The sequence below is a fragment of the Falco naumanni genome, chromosome 6 (assembly GCF_017639655.2).
Source record: "Falco naumanni isolate bFalNau1 chromosome 6, bFalNau1.pat, whole genome shotgun sequence".
Lineage (NCBI taxonomy): Eukaryota > Metazoa > Chordata > Aves > Falconiformes > Falconidae > Falco > Falco naumanni.
This window is the reverse complement of record NC_054059.1, coordinates 43,264,269-43,287,971: the sequence shown is the minus strand read 5'-3', so window position 1 is coordinate 43,287,971 and position 23,703 is coordinate 43,264,269. Positions and strand designations below refer to the sequence as shown.

At 40.9% G+C, this 23,703-nt stretch overlaps 1 protein-coding gene across 1 annotated transcript; it reads left to right on the top strand.

Moving 5' to 3' along the window:
- Nucleotides 1-5,252: 5,252 nt before the first annotated feature.
- On the top strand, nt 5,253-22,605 carry FBXO30 (F-box protein 30). The gene is made up of 3 exons (XM_040598788.1): nt 5,253-5,405; nt 16,737-18,831; nt 19,687-22,605. Exons 2-3 carry the CDS (start codon nt 16,753-16,755, stop codon nt 19,888-19,890), a joined length of 2,283 nt encoding a protein of 760 aa, XP_040454722.1. The 5' UTR covers nt 5,253-5,405; nt 16,737-16,752; the 3' UTR covers nt 19,891-22,605.
- The last annotated feature ends 1,098 nt before the right edge of the window (nt 22,606-23,703 follow it).

Genomic DNA, 23,703 nt, shown 5'->3' with positions numbered 1-23,703 from the left:
GCCTTTTTTGTCAGTAAGTTGTGATAAAAACTAAAGCTAGTTGTTCTGAGGCGCATATGGTTGATAGTAGACTTAGGAACCAACCAGCTCTGATAGCATTCCAGTTAGTCCCAGCTCTCCTTCTCCCCCCTGTCATGATGCTGCCAAAGCCAGAAATAAGCTACAGTTGCACAGCAGGCAGTAGTGTGTGTATGATATTTTGACCCTTGCTTTGCCTTGCAGCCCTCCATGGCACTCCCAAGTTCAATCATCTGATGTTGTTCTATCACTTAACCTTCAGCTCCTTTCCCCCTCGGATAAAACACTGAAGTGGCATTTATAACACTACCAACTCAGTTTTGTAAGGGAAAAATGAAAAGCACCTGTGGCTGACTGAATCTTGCTAAGTCTTCTGAACCAATCACCCCAGTCAATGCTAGCTGATGCTTTACTTTTAAAATACAACAGCTCTCAAATAGCATCTTTATTTCTAAAACAAATGATGCACCTTGGAACCACTGAAAACAGTATGGCAAGGCTGTCTAAATATCCCCCAACATATGGAATAAATAAAAATAGTAATAGATAAAAATTGCTGAAATGTAGCTATGCAAAGAACTTGCGAGTGCCAAAGAGAATGAAATCAAAAAAAGGTGTTATATCATTGTTGGTTTTATTGTCTAATGGGGAACTCCATCCCCACTAAAAAACAATGTTGTGCTATTAAGCCCAGGAGGTACAATGATTGTCCCGAGGGCTGCAGCTTTCCAGTCAAACCTGCTGTGAGCTCAGAGCCGTCTCCTTGACACTGCCATGAACTCAGAAACGTGGAGTCAGAGGGACCAGCTCTTCCCTCTTCCCACGACTCCAAATCAGACACAACTCCATCAGATTCACTGTTACGCTGTTATAGAACTTAGGCAACTTAAGGAAGAATTCAGTGCTGAAGAGCTGTCTAGCCTAGCTGCCACCCATAATAGAAGATGCAGCACCATGTGGCGCAGAGTCTTCCCCTCAGACTGGAGACTAATTCATCCTCTCAGCTACATCACGGAGGATGAAGCCTCTGTGAAACAACAGGAGACCCACAGGACTGAAAACAGCCTCCTTCTCACAAAGGCAACCCCTGAGTTGAAGGGGCATTATCATATCCCAGATGATTGTATCCTGCACGTGTGTATGGCACAGAAGTGTTCTGGGTATCTTTTATGTAGACCACCGCTGTCCCTTGCTTAGCTCCTTTAACAATCCTGCTCTGTTCCTCCTGCCTGAATGAGAATTGGAAGTAAAAGTGAAGAGAGCCCAGTAAGTCACAAATAAATAAATTTTGCATCAGTTTGCACACTGTTCTATATTACTAACTGCTTCCTCAGAGTTTCAGCCGCAGTACCTACCCTTTCTCCAAGTTAAACAAACTGGTACACATTGTTTCTGTGCTGTCACTTCGCTTCAGAAATTTTTTTTTATAAATACTTTTGAATTGGGGAAACCTCATCTATACCAACATAATTTACTATCAGTTACATGTCATTGCAAGAGCCTCTTCTGTAAAAAACCACTGCCTATCATTTTCTCTCCAGGCAACCCCAAACTTCTGCTAGTTGAAAGCTTAATTCTTGGGGGAGCACTGATGGCAGTTTTAATCATAACTGGAATCTTTGGAGAACTTCTATTTCAGCTAAGAAGCACAAACCCTTCTACACCAGTACAGCTGACCATGACATTTTCATAATTCAGAAACAGCCTCACCATCTGCAGATTCCACTGTAATTTCTTAATGTCTTTGGTCTACTATCACAACAGATCAGAGGGTGCCACCTCTAATTAACCATTAAGTTCATGGTTTTCATTTTGAGACAGTTGAAGATATCAGAGAACTAATGTTTCCTTTCAGACCAGTATAGTTTACTAAGAATAAATAAAATATAAACTGTAATTTATTACAGGTATATTGTGGTATGGATTTTTACCTACAAAAAAGTACTCCAAACATAACCATCATCTGAGTTTTCACCTTTGCCTTAAAAAGGGGTGTTTTTGTGTGAAATCAATGCTGAATGACTGTTGAAGTCCTGGGACAGTGATTCAAAACACTGATGGGATTGTTTCAAAGAGTATAATGACATACTAAAGTATTCAGGAATACATCCACTCATGAGACTTACAAGTTTCCATGAAATAGCACATTAGTTTTTTCCACTCTGAAAGCAAGCACTGATCCTTTTTATCTTGCTGCTTCACAGGTCTAGAACTAACCAAGAGAGTCCACTTTGGCAGGATCAAAACTTTACTGATTTGGTTCTATTTATGCCCCAGTATCTGGTATATATAGAACACCAAAAAGTCCCACAAAACCTACGTGGCACCCACCCACCACAGTTTTCATGGTTGTAACTAAGTAGGTGGGCAGTTATGCTGACATTGAGGCATCTGACCTGATGTTAGGGTGGATTTTCCTACCCAAAAAACCCTTCTCAGGTTAAATATTGAATATGACAAAACACCACCAAACTGTAAAATTCACATGAGCATCTCTAGTGGCTTCTTTTATAATTCATGTTCCACATGTTCTAAAAGATCAAGTGTTACTACTATCAAAAAGCTTTACAAAAGAGAATCTGATTACTATGCTACTTCAAGTCTCTAGGCTAGCTGCAGGCTTTTTTAATGACAGAAGAGGTATCTTTGCTTGGAAAGTAAACGTAAAGGCATTAAAGTAAGTGTCAGATCTCTTGATGGGCCTAGATTGAAAATACAAACCCAGGAGGCACAAAAAACTTCTTCTGAGGTCTCTGTTGTTTGGAAACATCCTGCTCCCAAAGCTGTGCAGTGCAAATTGCATATGCGGCTTTGTGGGCAGATCTCAGCTGTTTATTTTTACCCATTGCTAAATACGAATGCTCACGCATTAGTAAATCTACTTGCAAATGCATTTCGGAAACATTTGTAATTTTTTCCCATCTGTATCAAGGGGAAAGACCCAAATTACACTGACTCAAGAATCAATTTACACTTCACTCTTCTCTTGACTTCAGTGACAGTGTCATGTACAGAACAACAGTGGACCAGACACGGACACTCATTTTCCATTTATGAGTAACCAGAATGAAGTTTCATTCATTTTGGATTTAAGCCAGTAGAAAATAGCCTCTCCAGTTGTTCACCCACTGAATCCTCAAAAACTTTCTGGCTTGTACGTCAATGGTACTAAGACAAATTATATGATTACAACTTGCCTAATTACCTTAAATAGCAGTTCATGAGAAAGATAATGATTGGCAGGTGGGGTAGAAGGGATAGCTCTGGGACCATGAAAAAGAAAATGCACTAAAATATTAGAGAAGCAGCAGATTCTTCCCTGAGTGGCCAGAGCAGTCTCAGCTGAGGTATGAGAAAAGAAGCCCAAGCCACAGAAGTTCACTGTCCTTACTCAAAAGAAGTAATTAAAATAAAAAGGCCCACTTCTGTCATAGAAGTCCACTCCCAGCACACAGTCAGCCAAAGAAAAAGCACTGCAACACCCTATGTAATTAATACCTTTGCACTAGGTTGATGTCAGTCAGCCACAGAGTATATTCCACTGTGATGAGAATAAGATGCACAGCAAACTTCACCTGTCTCACAGACATTTCCAATAAGAGGCAGTTGTGGAAACCAGTGACTGTCTACATGGCTTCTGCCCAGCAATTTGTATAATTGCCTGCTGAGCAGATGAAATGATTTTGTTTGGCTTCTCTGAGTCATGAAGCCAATCCCTACCATCTTCTGGAGCTCACTTGGCTAGATTATTATGTCCTGATCCTATAATCAAACCTATGAAGGAAAAAAAGGGCCTGTCCTCAGGATCAAGAAAGATCAAGGCTGCAGTATAAGGGTGGAGCATACCTGAGAGTGCTTATTATAGGAAGAGCTGGCAACGACGCCCCACATTAAGGTCATCTTATGCTTTGTCTTGCATACCTAACATGAAAATGATGGCATACAGCTTTCTTTCATGCTCTCTTATTTTTAGAGTAAGAGAAGGTAAGAATCTTCCAAGACGCTGAATGTCCAAACTTGCAACTACCTTTTTCATGTATCTTTCACTTACTTCCCACCGAACCTGGGTTAAGTGGTAAACTTAGAAAATCTATTTGGCTTGCTTTAAAACCTCCACAACTTCTCTCAAACACAAATCTACATGAGCTGCAAGGAAATGAGGTCTCTGGAAGCTGGGTGCAGACAAACAAGGTTTTCAACTGGAAGTGTAATGTAAGTACATTATGCCTCACAAATCAAGAAACCAATCTGGATCTTCCATAGCCACAAAATATCTTTACATTAGTCTGTTCCTTCTGAGCAAAGGGTATGTATGGTCTAAATAAAACAGCTTTTCTCTCAGGACCACAAGGCACACTGCATCCCCTCAAAATGTGACATGTGTATCAGGATTAAGGACCCTTACACTCCACATAATCCCTGCCTAGCTACAGCCCCCTCAGCAGCTGGTTTCCACAAAGAGCAGAACCTGCAGAGGCTGCCTCTATACCCTGCACCTCTGCGAGCAAGTTCAGGATTCTGGATAAAAAACTGACCCATCTTGCAGAGTGCTTGCCCCAGGAGCCTCCAGTGTGACCCTAGGCCGAACACGCACCAGGAAAGGTGTTAGCCAAGCACGGCCAGTAACACCAGAAGGTACATTTCCAACTGGCTGGCAGGAAACGTGGCCGAGGGGAGGCCTCAGCGAAGTAAAGGCGTTCACCGGGGGAGCCGCGGGGGCCGGTGGGCCTCGAAGCGGCAGCTGTGCGCTCTGCCCAGGCCCTGCCTCACACACCGGCAGCGGCGGCCGCCGCCCCGCTCGGCCTCAGGGGAGTCTCGCACTCGGCAGCCCCACTGCCGGGGCGGGCCGGGCCGACTGCCGGGCCGGGCCGGCTGCCAGGCCTGGGCCGGGCCCCGGTGCCCCCAGGGCACCGCTCCCTCGCAGGCCAGGCCGGACCGCGTTCCCTGTCACCCCACGCCAGCGGCCCTGTGCCCAGCGCCGACACGGACCCGGGCGAACCTGCCGGGGGGACGGACACGCGGGGACATCCGGGCACCCGCCCGGGCGGCCGCGCAGCCGCTGAGGTAACCTGGCCGCGCCGGCGCCGCGCGCGCCCCCCACCGGTTGCCCCGCCCCCTGGGCCGCGCGAGGGAGGCCCGTGCCCGCCGCCCCGCCCAGCCCCGCCCCGCGCGCTCTGTTGCCCTGGCGCGCGCGCCCGCCCGTCCGCGCGGCCGTTGGGGGCGCGGCCGGCAGCGGGGCCGCGCAGGAGCCCGGCGGGCGGCGAGGCGAGGCCAGGCCAGGCCGGGGGAGGCGAAGCGAGCGCCGCGGCGGCGGGAGCCCGGCGGGGGAAGGGGCGAGGCGCCGCGCAGTCTCCCGCGCCCTCCTGCCTGCCTAGCGACGGGGACGGGTGAGCCACAGCTGTCCGCGACCGGCGGGGCGGGCCGGGCCTGGCGCCCCCGGCGGGGCTGCGTCTCCGCTCCTGGCCGCCGGCGGCTGCCTGGCAGCCGGGTGGTAAACAAATGGCGGCCCGGCGGGGGCGAGCGCCGGGGTCGCTGCGGGGCGAGGGCGGCCGGGGCCCAGCGGCGGCTCGGTCGCGGCTCCCCGCCGACCCTGACGGGTCCCGGCCGGGAGGCGGGGTCGGCGCTGCCCGCAGCCCCCGGAGGGGACCGCGGGGGGGTCGGCGTGCGTGCTTCGCCGGCGTCCCCTCCTCCCTGCCCGGCTCCCGCGGGGCCCGAAGTGCTGCGTGTGAGCCGGCGGTAACGTGCCGTGGGGGGCGGCCGTACCCCCCCGCCGCCTGGCCCCTCGGCGAGCCGCGGTCGCCGGGAGCGGGCGGCGGCGGAGCCAGCGCTGCCGCTTCCTCTTACCCCGCGGGGCTGGCAGCGCTGCCCGGCGCGCCGCGGTGGCACGGGGGAGCGGGCAGGGCCGCGGCCGGCCTGGCGCAGCCGGGGCATCTCCGGTCTGCGTGGAAGGAGAGGGAGAGCGAGCAAGTCGTCCGGAGGTATTGCTGAGAGCCTGCGCTAATCCCCCCTGCCCAGGTGTTGCCGGTAGCTGTGCTCACATCATGCAAGGGGTGGTGGTTTGTCGCTTCTCCCATCTTCTTGATGGCTATTATTGATGTGCATGCGAGCCCTTCCTTGCCTCCTTTATGAAGGTAAAGAAAGTTGTGTGGCTGTACTCCTGTAACCCCGCAGGTCGGCCGTGGGAAGCGTGCAGGGAGGTGACAGCAGCTTGTTGAACAGCACACTTGCTGAAACAGTCGTGCGGCGTCACTTCCAGAAGTTCTAGCATCGCTGTTGTTTGCAGCAGGTCTGAGTTCTCCAGGGAAAAAACCCTTGGGCTGGAGAGGTTGCTTTCCTTTGTCCTGTAAAGTTCTATTCGGATTTCGCTGAGAAGCTTTTCATAATCCTCGTTTTCCTTTTGCTGATTATGTCGTTAAAATGCCAGAATAAGTGTGTGTTAACATACTAATCCAAAACGGCCTGTGCTGCTGTAGCAAGATCATCATCACCTTGCTTGTGCTAGCACCTCAGGCAAGAGAGCTTCCTCTGCTTTCTCTAGAATTGGTGTGTAGCACTTGATGGTTAAATTCTTTCCCTGACAGCTGCTGCCTTCTGCTGCATGTTAATGTCATACACCTTGACTTGTGCTGTGATCTGGAGGGTTAAGGTTCATGCATCCCTGCTGATGAGGATGTTAGTTACACTTATTTATGATGTACCCCTCTCCCAAAAGTACAAAACTATTATTAAAAGAACTTTTGTTGGTAAGCAAGTTAAATACCTGGAAGACTGAAAAAAAAGACTTGGCAACTTTAATCCGTTTTCCACTCTATAGGAGGTGAATACCTGTTCATAATTTCCTGATAGTGGTCAAGTTTCATCCAGAGAAGAAATAGATTCAAAGGGTGAATTGGGGTTGTATTGCAAGCTGAGACTTTTTCTGGGGTCTCTGTGTTGTTGTTTTCCAAAGTTAGAGGGTGTTAGAGAACAGGAGAATCCCAGCAGAATGGGCAAAGGTTATGCAAAAGCAGTGGTTTTACTTTACTTCTTGAATGCTCTTTCTTTTACACTAAATTCTTCTTCTACTCAATTAACTTCTTAAACTTGGATTATATTTCACTTGCCTCCAACTTTGTTGTTAGAAGTCTCGTGGGCAAAACAAGTGCAGAGTTTAACTAGTGATACCTGCTTGGAAACTTTCTGGGCAAGATTTCTGCATGTTTTGGACAGCTGAGTTTTTGACATAGGTCGTAAAGAGTGTCTTGTAGTACCTTTGTGAGAAAGAAAGCATATTTCTATTAGTCTTCAAGTGGAGGTCCTGCAGCTGCTGTGGATTGCAGCTTCGTAACAAACCTTTGTTTTGTATTCAGCCCAGTTGAACTAAAAATAATAAAACCTTCATATTGATAGGCCTGTTTCTTTGGTGAGTTTTGTTTCAAATGAGGAAAATGCTGTTTGCCTCTGGCAATGAGATCCAGTGGTATAGAGATGGGAGTAGGGAATCATCTATCTAGTGATCGTTATACTGGTGACAGTTCTCTTTCAGTTTCCTTATCTGCACAATAAGAATAAAGGTTACATGAGTATTTGTTGGTGAGATGGTTAGATTGTATAAAGAGAAAGTATTCCTGAACAGACCACAAATAAATGGGTAGTTACATTTCTGAGAGTTACAGAGAAATCCTACCTAAGCTGTCCGAAGTGCTTGGGCAGTGTCTAGTCTCAACACTGAATGAAGGAAACTGAAAAAATCTTATAATACAAGCTGGTCTAAACCAGGCAAGTTAAAATGGCAGGGGACCTCTAGATTCTGATTTACTTTGCAAGCTACTGTTTTTGATAGTTTCTGAGGTGACACCATGTCTTACTTTAATTTTCTTCTAATCTGTTAATGCTACTTGAATGTACAATACCCTGCAGGCCCTTACTGTCTATGGAACATCTAACTGAGTAGTTGTTGGCCTCTGAGCCAACAACTGAGAGGTTTAAACTTAAGGCATGAGAAAGAGAGGCATGGTGAGGTAAAATTCTGATTGGCATAGTTACAGCTCTTCATATAAAACTTAAGGTAGTGATTTCAGGCCGATCATTGGGTAGTGGCATGTGGTTCAGACTTGGTTACATAGGTGCCGGAAGGTGGTTGGTGTTTGTTGAAGTTTAAGCTTTGTATTTCTTTATTTAGAAGCATCTCTAGTAGAAATGTAGTTTTTCAAAAGTCCTATGTGACAGATAAATTTGTTGGAGTGACAGATTCATTTCAAATAGGATCTTTTTAAGAGTGTCCTTTATTGACATAGCTGTAATGCTCTTACAAAACCTTGTTTTGGCCAAGTCACTTGTCATCGACTGTGGAATGTGTTTGGATGGGAATGTTCAGCTGGGGTCTTTGGGAGGAAAAAAGAATAGCATCAAGCCCACTGACATTTGGAAAAGGCAGCTTAAGTGATACTAGAGATCAGAAGTTGATGACTCATTGTACATCCTAAACCCGTGCACAAACTTGTAGTGCAGATCTTTGTGTTTTCTAGTTCTTCATACAAGTTAAAAGCATATTGAAAGAGCTGGTATAACATGTTCATCATGAGAGATATTCCCAGCTACCTGTCATCAACTGTTTGAGATAACTGAGTTTTTGTTTAGAAAAGTTTTTTTTAAAACTGGGTATTTTTTACTATTTCCATGGGTCAGGGTTTTTATGTCTGCTGTCTGTTTTTACTGTATGGTGGTCAGGCCATTGTCTACTAACAAAGGTGTATTTTTAATAGGAAAAGTAACCTTATATATACAGAGTACATGAAATCTACATTTCAGTCTAGTATCTTGGAGAGAAGTTGTGTTTGTGTTCCATTTACTTTAAAGTTTGTTTTCTTATTTTGCTATGGGAACTGGTTAAGACCTGAAAAAGTATATTAACAAGATGTTTGGCCTGATCTCTGTAAATATAGAGGTCAGGAATTCTGTGGCAACATGTACAAATTAAAATATGTAATAAGAATTATTTATTAATGTTCCATGAACACATGGAAGAAGCAGCTTGTAATAGTAAAGAGCTTTTTAATATTAAGCAACTGCTTAATAAGTTCGCATGTCTGAAGACTGATGCTGGACAAATTCTAACTAGACTAAAATGCATTTATAAAAGAAGCAAACTAAATTTTTTTTTTTTTTTTTTTTTAGTTCTCCAGCTGTTGCAATCTTTAATTCAGGTTGGTTTTTTTTCCTTAAGTGGCTCCTGCTGGGCCAAACCAAAGAATTGAGGGAAGTAGGTCAGAATAATAACTTTTAATATCTTCTAGCCTTAAATATAAACAGGTAACCATCTAGTGTGACTTAACAGCTAGCGATAAGCTAAAATGACAAAATGTAGGTTGCGCTTGCTAAGTTTGTAAAAGCTTCTTTATTTTTCCATAAAACCTGCAAAATACTTCAAAATTTGTATCTCCAGATAGTGTAAGCACATGACCTTTTCAGAGTATTGTACATATAGAAAGCAATATGTACACCTGAAATGAAACCTTCCTTCTGATCTCATTTCTTGCAGAGTCTGCAGGAATCGAGAAGTCACACTGAGTTCAAGTTCAGAAGTGCTTTACACATGAAATCTGCTGGCTCTCTAGCTGATTCTGCCCTGTCACCATCTCAACAGGTAGAGTGCTTTTGTGCCTGAGCCATGCAGCAAGTGTACGTGTACCTAGTGTGGTTGTCCTGTGTCAGTGTGTGGCCAGAGGCAAGTTAAGGCCTTTGGGTTTCTTCTTTGGGGAAATGTGTCAAGGAGAAAAAAATGCATGGCAGATCTGTCACAAAAGTACTCTAAGGAAAAGCCTAGTAGTTTTGGTTTTGATTTTTAACACTCCCAGTGTTTAATAGTGATAGAAGAAGGTGTTCTATCATTCCATCAGGGCTTCTATTCTAAAATGGGACAAAGCCAGACGCATGGGGCATCAGTGGAGGGTCCACTTTAGTCAAAGCAGTGTTTTTGCTTTGGGTCATTTTCCCCTTGATTTCTGTTTTTTTTTGGGCCACAGTGATTTGGGAGGAAATACTTCACTGAATTGTCTGAATGGGAGGAAGGTGGTTTGCCACTAGGGAGAGGGGAACTCCTAAAGTGTTATTCAAAAGAATGCAAAGTACAGGTCAGCTCCTGTAATAAGATGCTTGAGGCAGGAGTAGACATGGAAAAGCTTTTCTTTTTAAGGTTGACAATAAAAAGTTGCGCTTCCTTAGAATTCTAATGCTCACTATTTTTGCTGTAGTTAGAAGGTTCTTTTTGTTTTGGTCTGGTTTGTTTTTGAGGTAGATGTGCTTCAAAAAGCAGTTAGTACATACTTCTTCAAAGGCAGATCACTGATAAAAATAGAATCTTTCCAGAAGTATGGAAACCCCTAAAGTTTTTTTCTTGCAGGAAGAGGCCATGTTTTGAGCCTGACCTTTTTCTGCCTCTTTTGTGTAATTCATATAAATTGTATGGACAATGATGAAAATGGTAGAAGTAGCATCCTACTTGTATAATAGTTTGGGCTTTAGTAATTTAAACTCCTTCTCATGTGTGCAGTGATTAACAACAACAAAAAAAAATAGACTCATCCTAGTGTGTCAAATATATGCAGTCACTACCAGGCAGGGAAGATGCTCTCTTCTTTGTTGTGGGTGAATTTTGTTTGAGAACGCAGTGAAAACTTGTCTATCCAAATGTTTTGAATCTAGCTTTAACTTCCCTGTTCTGCCCAGTTGTAACAGAATCCAGGGTTGTCCTGATGAACTCGGCGGTGGGAGATGGTAATTTGTGACCCATAAGTTTGAGATTTTAAGTGTGGCATCCAAAAGGATTCTGCTTCCTAAAAGTATGTCTGATGTAAACTAGTTTGAAGAGATACAAGGCTTCATAAAGTTCTATTTAGTAGCTTCTCTTTCAAGTCAGAAAAAATGTATACAAAAGGAACAATTGCCTAGTATGTAAGATGCTAAAATATGGCCACATGTACTACCTTATTACTTGTGCAACTGGAGCATATACCTTTACGTTTGTCAGCTCTTAGTCATGCCATTTCATGTTAATAACTAGCGGTTTGTAATGTTTTCTTTTGAATTTACCATTTTAAAGAGTCGTTAGAAATTAGTATAGCATTAGATTAACTTTTTTGTATGCCCCCGTTTCCTGCCTTCCCAGTGCTGTGGAGAGACATTTAAGCAGGATTTGAGGTACCCAGCTCCCTAATATGAGGACAATGGCTGTACTGGCTTTGGAGGAGCCTCAGGATGGGACTGTTTAACTTTAGACTTTGTGGAGTCCTGAGGAGTAGAGTCCTGAGGAGTAGAGTTAGAGCATCCTCAAGCAGGGATGGCAACTAGTGGTGGCACTTGCCACGCGTCAGTTGAAATGGTGCCAGAGACACCTTGCTGAACCTCCAGTTCATGTTTTTCGTTGGTTATTTGAAAACTGATGAATTAAAAAAGACCTCAAACCAACCGACCCAAACTCTACCACCCCCAAACCCAAAAAGGGAGCATAACACAGAAAGTTGAAGTGGCTATGCTATTGTAATAATAGACTGAGGTGTTGAGTTTTGGGTACAAAAACTGCTACACTTTTTGTACAGGATAAGCTTTTCTTTACTTGTCATGCCTACCTTCTAGAAGACAGCAAAGCTTGTTTAAAGCATTTGATAGTCCTGTTAGTCAAGGCGAATGAAAATTATTCTGCCATGCATGGTAGGATATAGAAAAATAAAATAGCTTGTTAAATAAATATCTATAGTGCTGCCAATTCTATTTTGGCAGAATATTCTAAAGCTCTTTTTTCTCCCCCCCCCCCCCCCCCTTTTTTTTTGTGGTTGGTTTTTGTTTTGTTTTGATTTTTTTAATTTTTATACTGCTCTCTGCCTCTTATTCTATTTTTCATTACTTTTTTTTTTTTTTTTTTTTTTTTTTTTTTTTAGCCAGCTATCACTTAAATCTTTCTCTAACTTGGTCATTTCCTCACTGAAAGTTTCTGCATCTTACCAGAGTTGTTAGCCATTCTTTTAGCCAGGGACCTGGGTAAAAATGGAAGATTCAGAAATATGGCAGCCTCTTCCACAATCTGCAAAGCAAAAGGGATTTTTTTTAGAATGGTTTGCATATATTTGGCTGCCTGTGGGTGAATTTGGATGCTCCTGGGAGTTTAAACCTGTAGTACTGCTTGTATGTCTCTATTCTACTTCCTTGAACCAGTAATTTAAGAACCCGTTGGCCTATTTAGTCAAATTTGATAGAAGGAAGAGTCTCAAAGATAGTTGAGCTTTATAGGTTTGGTGAATAGAAAGTGGCTGAGTAATAAGTGTTCCGAACAGCAGTAATAGTTGCTATTTTCCTATCATATGGGTGCCAAAGAACTCATATAGGGGAGAGTAAGTAAGTAGACTTTGAGCTTGATAATACTAAGTACAGCTGCTTATACTTTGTGGTGTAGAAGGAAGTGGGAGCTCACATGCAGCTGAAGTATGGTAGTGACTGAAACCCTTATTATGCTATTTTAATGTTTGTGTTACAACAGCAACTTAAAAGCATGTGGCTGTAGCAGCTGGAATCTTAATCCTTTTAATTATGACAGATTTTCAAAGCATGTTCTGGCTGATTTGGTCAGCTGACTGTATAGTATGTACAATAACATCAAGTGATTGCACAAATTCTGAGAGCAGTGGTCACCTCAGTGGAACGGGATGTATTTTTAGGTTTCTCTGCTAGTAACAGTCAAGTGTGTGTACTTCAGCATCTCATATGAACTGAAGCTAGCTGCTGACACTACACTATCAGAAAAGGACAGCTGTTTGTTCTTGCTCTGGCCATTGATCTGACACTGCCTTCTCACGAAATTATGGCAAGGAACACAGTGGGACATAAACACTGTGAATAGTATTGGTACGTGTTTTAATGACAGGTATTTTTCTTCAGGTCAGCAATGACACTTTGCTAGCCCTTTCAAATTTCTGTATCAGAGGAAATTAAAGCACTTTGTTACTTCCAGCAAGAGTTTTCTTTCTCTCCCCTTTACCCAACAGTTTTTTCCTTTACAAGGCAGTGTTTGGGAAGAGGGTGGTTCTTGTTCTTAATGTAGTACTAGCGATATATTAATTTTAGTTCTTTAAAGTAAAATGATTCATATGTGGATCCTCTTAATGAATCAAAGAGGTGCCAAGTTCCGTGGTTCACAATGTTAGCTTACAAAATAGAGTGAGTCATGACCATTTGTTGATTAATGAATGTGCTAGTTCTTGAGGTCTTACCCATTTATTTCACCAGTTTGGTAGGGTCATTTTGTTTTTTGCCTTTGAACTTAATTTGCAATTTGATAATTGAATTGTATCAAAAGCCTTAACTAGTTTAAGCAGTCCAGGAACTCATGACTGCCCCAAACAGCTGTTGAGTTTGAAGTCCAGGTATTAAAATTAAAAATATAGAAAAGGACCTTTAATATAAATAAAAAGACTTTGTAGTAACCTATAAATTAAATGTGACATTTTGACTTAATTGAAATTCTGCAGCAGGTGCTGTGAAGTTAAGGCTTGTAAGCAGGACACGGAATTTTAGTGAATGTCCTGCTGATGGTCTACTGATGTCCAAAGAGATTTTAAACTATATATTTAGTTAAGGTGCAAAAGGATTTGAATTTTAAGAGAAATGGGAACTAATATCAAACTTCTTAGCGACCAATAGACTTGTTATTTATAGGAACTGAGAGAATAGGTTACTTGCTATTTATTTGATTGTGTGCGTAACTGCTTCTGTATAAAAATGATTGCAAGCATCTGTTATAGAACTAAACTAGCATCTACCTTTGGTAAAATGTGGTGTTTTAGAGTCTTCTCTGGCATGCATATGCTGTGAGTTAGTGATATTTGGTGTTTTCACCATGTCTTGTCTCCTCCTTACACACTTCAAAATTTCATTTGCTTGTATGGAATCATTGTTTTGATGAATATTAGTTGTGTGTGAAAGGAGTCCAGGAGCCTGAGAAAAGCCGGTGTCATCATGCACCTTGGGTTTCACAACCTGACTTGTGACCAAGATAGTGTGCTAGGGATGAGGCTATTTTACTGTCTTAATAGAATGTTCTTCTGTGTAAGCTCATGTAGGCTATCTAAAGATAGTATTTAATGATGGTTGACTAATTTAGGGTATGTCTACACAAATGGTGCAGGCAGACTTGAGCTCGGTTTGACTGTGTTCTGAGCTGTCTGCATGTGGGCCACCTTGTCCTAGAGCAGCAGAATGGTGCAGGTGCGGCAGCGGGCACTGGCTAACGCACCTGCCTTCCGCACTAGAAGTTGCTCGCTTCTGGCCATCTTAAAGTGAGCAGGGTGCATAGCTTTTTGCAAAGTAGGTAAACAATTTTTTTCCTTAATTATTTATTATTTATTTTAATGTGTAACTGTGGGTAATTGATTAAATTAAGCCTTACTGCTACCAGATTGTTTATTTTACGGGAGCAGGACTGTGTTTAGATACATGAAGCACAGGCTGGGCTCTGTGAGGGCTCTTGCATTATAAACTACCAATTGTATTTTTCAGGGCTATTTCCATTTTGTGTTAAGTGCTTCAAAATAGATAAATAACCTGAGAGTTTCCTTTTGATCTCTGCTCACCTGTTGACTTGAAAACTAAAGTTTGATTTCAGTATTGCCGCAAGACATTGAAATTTTCTTTCATCTAGCAATAGGTAGGCTGCTGTATTTGGCAGGAATTACTTAGAGAAGGTTTTGCTGAAAGAACTAAGAATATCTCAGAGAAGTCAAATAATTTTTTTTTCATTCTTTACTGAACATATTTAAGCTCCTTGCAGTAGATGCTATCTGACATAATATGCAAGTTGAAAGCAGGTTGTGTGCTGGAAAGGGTTGCTAAAATGTTTAGCGAGTCAGTCAGTCCCTGAGTTCAGTGACTGATGCACTTGATAATTTATTCAAAACTTACTTGTTATTCAGTATATAAATACTAAGGTACGGTGGGGAAGATTCAGCTGTGTTTTGCCTGCTAAGTGTAGCACATATGCTTCTTTGTTAGAAGTGTTCAGGAGAGTGGGTGGCTGAAATATTTGAGTTATCCAAGTTACGACGGATGAGGGGATGCGGACTGATTGCTGCTTAAAGTTGGCATGAATTTCAAAGCATTAAAAGAATACAAGTGAGTGAAGTGTCACATAGGTTTCTATTTAAATGCTTTAAATTATTTGAAGTGGATTGTCTAAAAGGCAGCTTTGTTTCCTCTTACCTTCAGTATGAACAAAAGGAATAATATTCAGCAGTATTATTTTTACAGTTTAGAGTAATTTTAATTTAAGAAGTTTTAATGCATTAAAACTGCAGTGTTTAGTCTGAAGACAATGTACGAGTGCACTTGTTGGCTAGATAAAGAACCATTTCTATTAATCAGAAATTCTGTAAGCGTTTTATTTTTCAAAAGAACTGCTGAAGGGTGAGCAGTAAGGAAAAGATGGAACTGAGAAATGTATTTTTGACACAGTATTTTGAAATTTGGCTCTCTACAAGTCATTCTCTGGTATCTCTTAACTGTAATCCCTGGTGGTATCACTTCTGAGAGGGAGTTTGTTAGAGCTTAGGGGAGAGCTTGGTCACATGCATGGGGCTGCGCTCCAGCTAGTGAGTGATTTTAGAGCTTCTCAAAGTACAGTACAAAGATGCAAAGTTTGCTTTCTTTCCCTGACCCTTCCTGCGCCCCCTCCCCCCCCCCCCCCCCCCCCCCGCAACAAGAGTTGAATGTTTTGTGTCAATGTGTTACAATAGATTATGCAATTAATTTTATTTCAAACTTCATTGCTCTTTGACCTTGTTATGGAAAATTATTGTGATACCCTTATACTTTGAACTTATACTTTGAATATTGTAATCAGGATGGTCATAGGATGCACTAAAATTTACCTTTTGTGTGTTGAACTTGACGTATAGATAAGACCATGCTGGGTAGTACAGTTTTATGTAAAAGTTTTCAATGAAATAAAAGGACTTACTTAATGTGTAGTATAATTGCTACCCTTGTGCAGCAGCTACTATAAAAACAAGAGAGGAGCTATAGGCTATAGATGAAGAAAAAAAGAAGAGTAAGAGCTGTTGTAAAGGACTGCTGTCTGTCAGAAGCATGGAGTGGGGGAGAATGGGACATGACAGGGGATGGAGCTACATGCTGAGGGCTGCAGATTGCCTTAAACAGACCTGCATGAATAGGGTGTCAGAAGCTTAGGTGGTAGCAATCAGCCCAGGGAATAGGTTGCCTGTCTTTAATTTGGAGAACTGGAGATGAGGATGAACCTGGATTCCTTTATTTTGTCTCCCTGCTGTGTAGAGTTGTATGGTTTATGATTTCAGGTAGTAAGCCACAGTCAACAATCATGCTTTGTTTTTCATTGAATCATCTATTCGCAATGGACAGGGGAAAAGAACTATTTCAGAGGGAAGGATTATACGTTTTTACCTAAGCTGCATATATTATACCGGGTGAATAACTTCATAGGTTGTGTGTCTTGAACTCTGATACAAATGTGTATCCTTAATTTTCAGGGCAACTTTTAAACACCATTTCTTTGAGATAAAATGTCACGTTTTCTCTTAAAATGGCTACTGATCAGTTCAGATGGTGTTGACCTATATCGCTCTGTATATGTAGAAGATGCAAAACTGCAAATAATAGTAAATATTAACAACATGGAGTTAATATTCTATGCTTTTCTCTCCTTTCTCTTCACTCAGAACTGGATTTACAGTCATGGAGGAACATCAGCAACATTTACACTGTGTGAACTGTGTCAGCCGTCGTTGTATGACCAGACCAGAGCCTGGCATTTCTTGTGACTTGATTGGCTGCCCGTTGGTTTGTGGAGCAGTTTTTCACTCATGTAAAGCTGAGGAACATCGCATGTTATGTCCACTTGAAAGAGTGCCTTGTTTGAACAGTGGCTTTGGGTGTCCCTTCATAGTAGCCCGAAATAAAATTGCTGATCATCTAGAAGTTTGCCCTGCCAGTGTGGTATGTTGTACCATGGAATGGAATAGATGGCCAGTCAGTTACGCAGACCGAAAATCTTACGAAAATCTGAGTAAAGATGTTGATGAAGTGGAGCAGCTAGACATGGCTTTAGCCCTTCAAGACCAGCGCATGTTACTAGAATCACTTAAAGTAGCAACTATGATGTCAAAAGCAGGTGATCAAATACCAGAATCCAGAGAGCAAACCTCTGTCAAATCAAGTGCCCCAGATACAGTGCATTCAAATGGTTTGATGCCTGTAGATGAAGAGTCGTATGGTGCACTTTATCAAGCTACTGTAGAAACAACAAGGAGTTTAGCTGCTGCTCTGGATATCCTGAACACTGCTACAAGGGACATTAATATGTTAAATTCAAGCCTCTGCATTTCGCCACATGAAATGAAAGAAGATACTGAGATTAAAGAACAAGCTTGTAATGGCATTATTCAGGATAAAAAGTCTGACCATGGATATCCAGATGAAGATAACATAGGAGCAGTTGGGGGAATTAACTTTGATAGTCTGAGTCAAAATTCACAAATGGAGCAAAATGGTTCTAGTGATATTTGTTATGATGTAACGCAAAAACATGACTTAAATCTAAACCTCAGTAACTCCTCACTTTTGTGTAATGGCTTTCATGTAGAAAATGAATGTTCAAAGGTGTTGGACCAGAATGAAGATCTTGGTGTGTCTAATTCAAAACCATCCAGTGTAGCAAATGGTGAATGTACTGCATCTCGTGACGATGAAGAATTACAGCCTTGCAGCTCCTTCCCTGTAACAGCACAACTTAAAGAAGTAATATCAGATGATCACTTAGTTAATGGCAATGTTAATCATGTACTACTTCCCCGTAGTGCTAATGAAGAAGAAATGTTAGAGAGACAAGTGGAGCAGGAGAGACTGAGAAATGTAGATGCGTTTTCAGTTTTACGGCATCGGTCATACAAATTCCTTGTTAGCCACTATTGGTCTGCACCAAAAGAAGACAAAGCTGTTGATACATCAGATTTGGAGATAACAGAAGATCCTATGGGTCTTCAGGGGATTGATCTTATCACTGCAGCTCTGTTGTTTTGCCTAGGAGACTCTCCTGGAGGTAGGGGAATATCAGAAAGTCGCACTGTCGATGTGTATCACGTTGACTTTGGGACCCAAACGTTTTCTCTCCCATCTGCTATATTGGCCACAAACACAATGGTGGGGGAAATAGCTTCAGCTTCTGCATGTGATCATGCCAACCCACAGCTCTCAAATCCAAGTCCATTCCAAACCCTTGGACTGGATTTGGTATTGGAATATGTGGCTAGATACCAAACAAAACAGCGTTCAATGTTTACATTTGTTTGTGGACAGTTGTTTAGGAGGAATGAATTTTCATCGCATTTTAAGAATGTGCATGGTGACATTCATGCTGGCCTTAATGGCTGGATGGAGCAGAGGTGTCCTTTGGCATATTATGGGTGTACATATTCTCAACGAAGGTTTTGCCCTTCAACACAAGGGGCAAAAATTATTCATGATCGCCACTTAAGGTCATTTGGAGTTCAGCCTTGTATATCCACAGTATTAGTAGAACCAGCAAAAAGCTGCTTAATTGGACCGCACAATGACCATCTGAGTAGTCTACCTTTTGAAGTTCTGCAGCACATTGCTAGATTTCTAGATGGCTTTAGTTTATGTCAGCTTTCAAGAGTGTCACGTTTAATGAGAGATGTGTGTGGAAGCTTGCTTCAAGCACGTGGGATGGTGATCCTGCTCTGGGAGAAGAGAAGGTACCCAGATGGAAGTTCTTCTTGGCAGATAAAAGAAAAGGTAAGTTATTTTCTATTTTGAAGATGAAAGGGAAAGCATTAAATTGGTCATGTGTTTGCTTTTTCCCTTAATATTTTCCCTGATCACTATTGTTATTACTGTTTTTTGATAGAATATCCCACCAAGAAACAGATTGTTGTATAGAACATTAATTAGTGAAAATTGCTAGCAGGTTGATTCAGTCTTCTCCACACTTGAAGTAGTAGAATTTGAAGTAGTTTGTCTAGTTTATACTTGATATAAATAAATTAGCCTCTCTTTTTTTTCCCCCGAGATTTTAAAATATTAAATAATTACTTTGTTATTTTCTTTAGTATCAATATTCCATGAAAGTAGGAAAGTTGCCTACAAAGTTTGCTTTTCTTGCCTTTATATTGTTTACAGCAGTTTTATTTTTTGCTAACCTATTGAGATTCTATCTATTGCCATGATATTCAGTGCATTAAGTAAGTAAGTAATTGTTAAAACCTTTGGGTGACCTTCGCATAGTGCAGTTTTCACCATTTCCCCCTCCACGGCAGAGTATCTTCAGCCATCATTTGGAATGGAAGTTGATAGTTTCAGAAATGGATTCTTGTGACTGGTCATGCAATACTTTATTTAACTTCTGATTGTAACTACTTTGTAGACACAGAAAATATTTTCCCAGGGTTCAGAGTTGACTTGGAATCTGAATCAGCCTGGGACTGACTATATACAATTTAGCATTGTATGTTTGTGTCATGTTGATTTTTAGTATGGTTTATAGTAGATGCAAAACATTGCCTGGAAGTATTATAACACAAACATTTAATTTCCTGCTCTGAGTTCAGGTATCTTAAAACATTTTGAACCTAAGTGCAACTTATTTTTTAGGTTTGGCGCTTCAGTACAGCCTTCTGTACTGTGAATGAGTGGAAGTTTGCTGACATCGTAAGCATGGCTGACCACTTGAAGAAATGTAGCTATAATGCTGTAGAGAGAAGAGAGGAGGCTGTTCCGCTGCCATGTATGTGTGTAACACGAGAACTCACTAAAGAAGGACGTTCACTGCGCTCTGTTTTGAAACCAGTACTTTAAATATTGCAACCACTCCAATTGCACATACACTCAAGCACCTGATATAACCTCGGTAATATTGTGACACTTTATTAATGTACTAAAGATACTTTCTAGCTAAATCTACTCTGTCACTGTGTATATAAGGTTTGAAGTGACATTTATTTTTTATAATGCTGTTTAGCTGGAAAGTAATGAAAGTTGCCTTAATGTTTGAAAAATTCGGAACTTGCTGGACAGGGTAGTTTTATCTAACTTATATAATTTAAGAACAAAATGCTAAGGTGTGTTTTCTGATTCACTGGTGCCCATGTTGCTGTTGACTGATAATGTTTCAAAAATGGCCTCTAAATGGTGTGCATGTTTAGATAGGAAACACTGAATTGTAGTGAGAGAAAATCCTGACCAAATATACTTTCTGTATTTGGTCTATTTTTTTTTAAGAAATTACAATCCAAATATTTGAAAGATAAGGAAAAATTCAAAACTTTATAGTAGATGTCTCAAATGCAGCTTTTAAGCACATCTTTTCTCATGAAATCATTGTTCTAGTGCTCTTCCTAGTTAACAGGTGATCTAGGATCAGGTTTTTTTAAAAAAAATTTTTTAGGAATGATCTAAGCGAACTCAGATTTACAGCAGCTTAATTTTTAGTATAACTTTCTTTTGACATGTCAACAATGATTATTTTTCTTCTGAACTATTAACAGTTGTTTCACTTTTGGGAGCAAAACTTTTGGAACTGAAAACATGGAATACTAGTTTTTACTCTTGCACCTACAATGACATCGATATAAAATGTTTAAAATGTTTTTCCTTGTCCTGCAGTTGGCTGAGGGTTAAGTTGCTTGAGCAGTCAGAAATTGAAAGTATGTGATGGACAGTTACGGATTTATAATGCAGCTAATGAAAGGGCTTTACTTGTTCTATGGTATTGTGAGATGTATTGTCTCATTTTCTGTTAATTTGTCTATAAAATGCTGCTTTTTTGAGGAGCATTTTAAATTACTGGTATGTATAGCAAATGTATCATCTTCATAAGATGAGACATGATTTGTTAATTGCATAAGGCATATCAGAAACGTACGTTCAACCACATCTGTTAAATAAACAACTCCAATTTGCTTCCAGTCTTCCATAATAAAAGCTCTTACAAAGCATTTGTGAACAGAGAATCCATGCTATGAAAAATGGCCTGGTATAGCAAAACTGTAATAACTTGAACCGACTTTCCAACTTGTTTGTATTAATGTTGGTGTCTCTAGCCTGTTGCACGTAGCAACTGTGCCACAAAGCTAAAACAGAAACAGACCAGATCTTGGAACAAAGAAATACAGTACGTATTTCCATTATAGGAAAAAAAAAAAGAGATTAGTAAGGAGGAGATGTTTACAAAAATGGCTAAATTTATTACTCTTAATTTCTGTACTGGACACTTGTTTATGGCTAGTCTGACTGCACTGCACAGCTTCAGTATCTGTGCATTTTCCATTCTGGGTCCAGTCCAGCTAAACATTTGCTGCCTTTTTCTATCCAAGTGCTACAGGTGCCCAGAAAAAAAATAAATCTAGTTCTTCAGTGCCATGAGTTGTAATTACAAGAGCTCGAATGGAAGTTCTGCCTGAATCTTCAAACCACATGTTCTCTTTCCACAATTTTTCTTTTTTCGTTTGGAGAGAGGAAAGAATTAAACCCTCTACAGAAGTTAGTAGTATTTGCGGTTGTTCTAAGGTGTTACCACAGTTATCTGGAAAGGAGAATCTAGATTCATGTACAAATCCGACTATACCAACTGGGTTTTAGGTAGGGGTTTTAAACCACCACCCCTGTTCTCTGAGTGTATTGAAATGCTCGTTACCTACAAATTTTCAGTACAAGGTAGGAGACAGACTTTCATCAGTTCTTGTCTTCTGGCTCTAATGGCTCCTTGCTGCTGCTCTCCAGTGTTTAAATGTAGTTGTGTGACTGGAAGGACCCTGAACGTTAAGAAGTTGATGCTTGTGTTTACGGCTAAACCTACTTTAGAACATCTGTCTTGGGTTACTGGTATTTTTTAGTCAGCAGTGTGGTGGGTTTGGTACTTGGCATCCTTTGTAGCTACCCAGAACCCTGGTAAGTGTGGTAGGCAGGCATGTGTTTCGGTCGCTTGGGAAAAGAGGGTGTTCAGTTAGAGGAACTGGTGTCGGTAGAATCTCGCATGTAGCACAGCGCAGATCTACATTTAAAGTATCGTCATTTTTTGATCTATTCATATGAACTTTTTAAGTACTCCTTGGGGTTCTTAAGAAATAACACTATTTCTCAGTACATGCACTTTTGTTTTCAAATGTAGAGACAGGCTTTTTTGTTAAATTAGTTTATTTTTTATGAGAATCCAGAGCTATTAAAATACCATTGTTGTAAACAAAATCTCTGCCTTGTAAACTGCTCCAAATGCAGGAATACAATATAGTTAGGATAAATTTTTTTTTTTTTACACTGCTATGCAGTTTATAAAACATCTATGGTGTACAGTCAGTCTATCAAAATGTGGCTTGTTCACATTTGCCCTTGATTTTTAAAAATGTTATATCCCTTTGCTGGTACTTCTTTCCTTACAGCATATATAGACAGCTGTTCCAGTATTTCTTTTACTTGATACCACATTGCTACTTTGTTTAAAATATTATGTTTTCAATCATTATGCAATATTTTTTGCAATGTCTGTTGAAATCCTAATAAAACTTTTGGAGTTTCTCTTTTAGTATGATTGTACTTTTTTTAAAGCTTATCTCCAGCCTGCTGGTGTTCAAACATGGTGCTCAATGTCTGTCTATAGCGAGTACAGTAAGTACTCAGAAGAGCAAGTTACATAAAGAAATCTATTTACAAACATTTAAAATTGCATAGTTTGGAAGTGAGTAATATGTATTCACATTCACTTCAGCATGAGGATTGGTCATTCCTTTTTAGACTATATACCCATTTTTATTGCTTTGCTCTATCATGATAATGGAAAGATTATCTGATCAATATGATACACATGCTACCGGTTTGTGAAGAATGTTCTCAGTGTGTCATCTCATGAGTAAAGGTCTCTGTAGAAAGTTGTTTAAAATAGTGCAGGAGCAAAAATTTAGGGTGGTTTTTAGATAATAGTTTTAGTTCAGACTGTTTGTGGAATGGCAAAACATAAACCAAAACCTTATTAAAATAGAATACTGCCCTGAAATTGACCTTTTGCCCTGCCATTTGCTGATATGAGTATGCTAATAGTCTTTACAAATAAAAATGTACCTATACTACAGAAATCTCATAATAAATTAATATAAACTGTGTCAAGTAACATGGTGTGGCTCATGGTTTAATTTCAGTTATTAAAAAATTGTGGCTGTTTTATTTTTTTAGACAGGCCACATTTTGTTTTTCCGTCTCCATGAATGGATGGTATTCTGCTGTGTAAAGAAATATTTTTTGTCTCACTTTGACTTTCTTGATGCTTAAAGTATGCTAAAGGATTTGCCTGTATGTTTGACTTACCTTTTCTGAGAATACTACTGCTAAAACTATCTTCATAGACTCTCACCTGCGGAATGTACTTTCCTAAAATGAGATTTACGTTCAGTGGAGAATTCAATGCTGTAATATCAGAAAGCCGATTTAAATTCAGTCAGAATGGCTGTTCAGGCATCTTTGCTCATCTGAAGATGAGCAAAATCTAGTGGTTGTTTACAGCACTGAGGAAAAAAGAGCATTCAGATAGTGTTTGTAAGAAATTTATGGCCTATAAAGCAGAGTCAGTTTGACGAATGGGATTCTCATTGTGTGACTGTTGGGCATGTGAAGAATATTGTA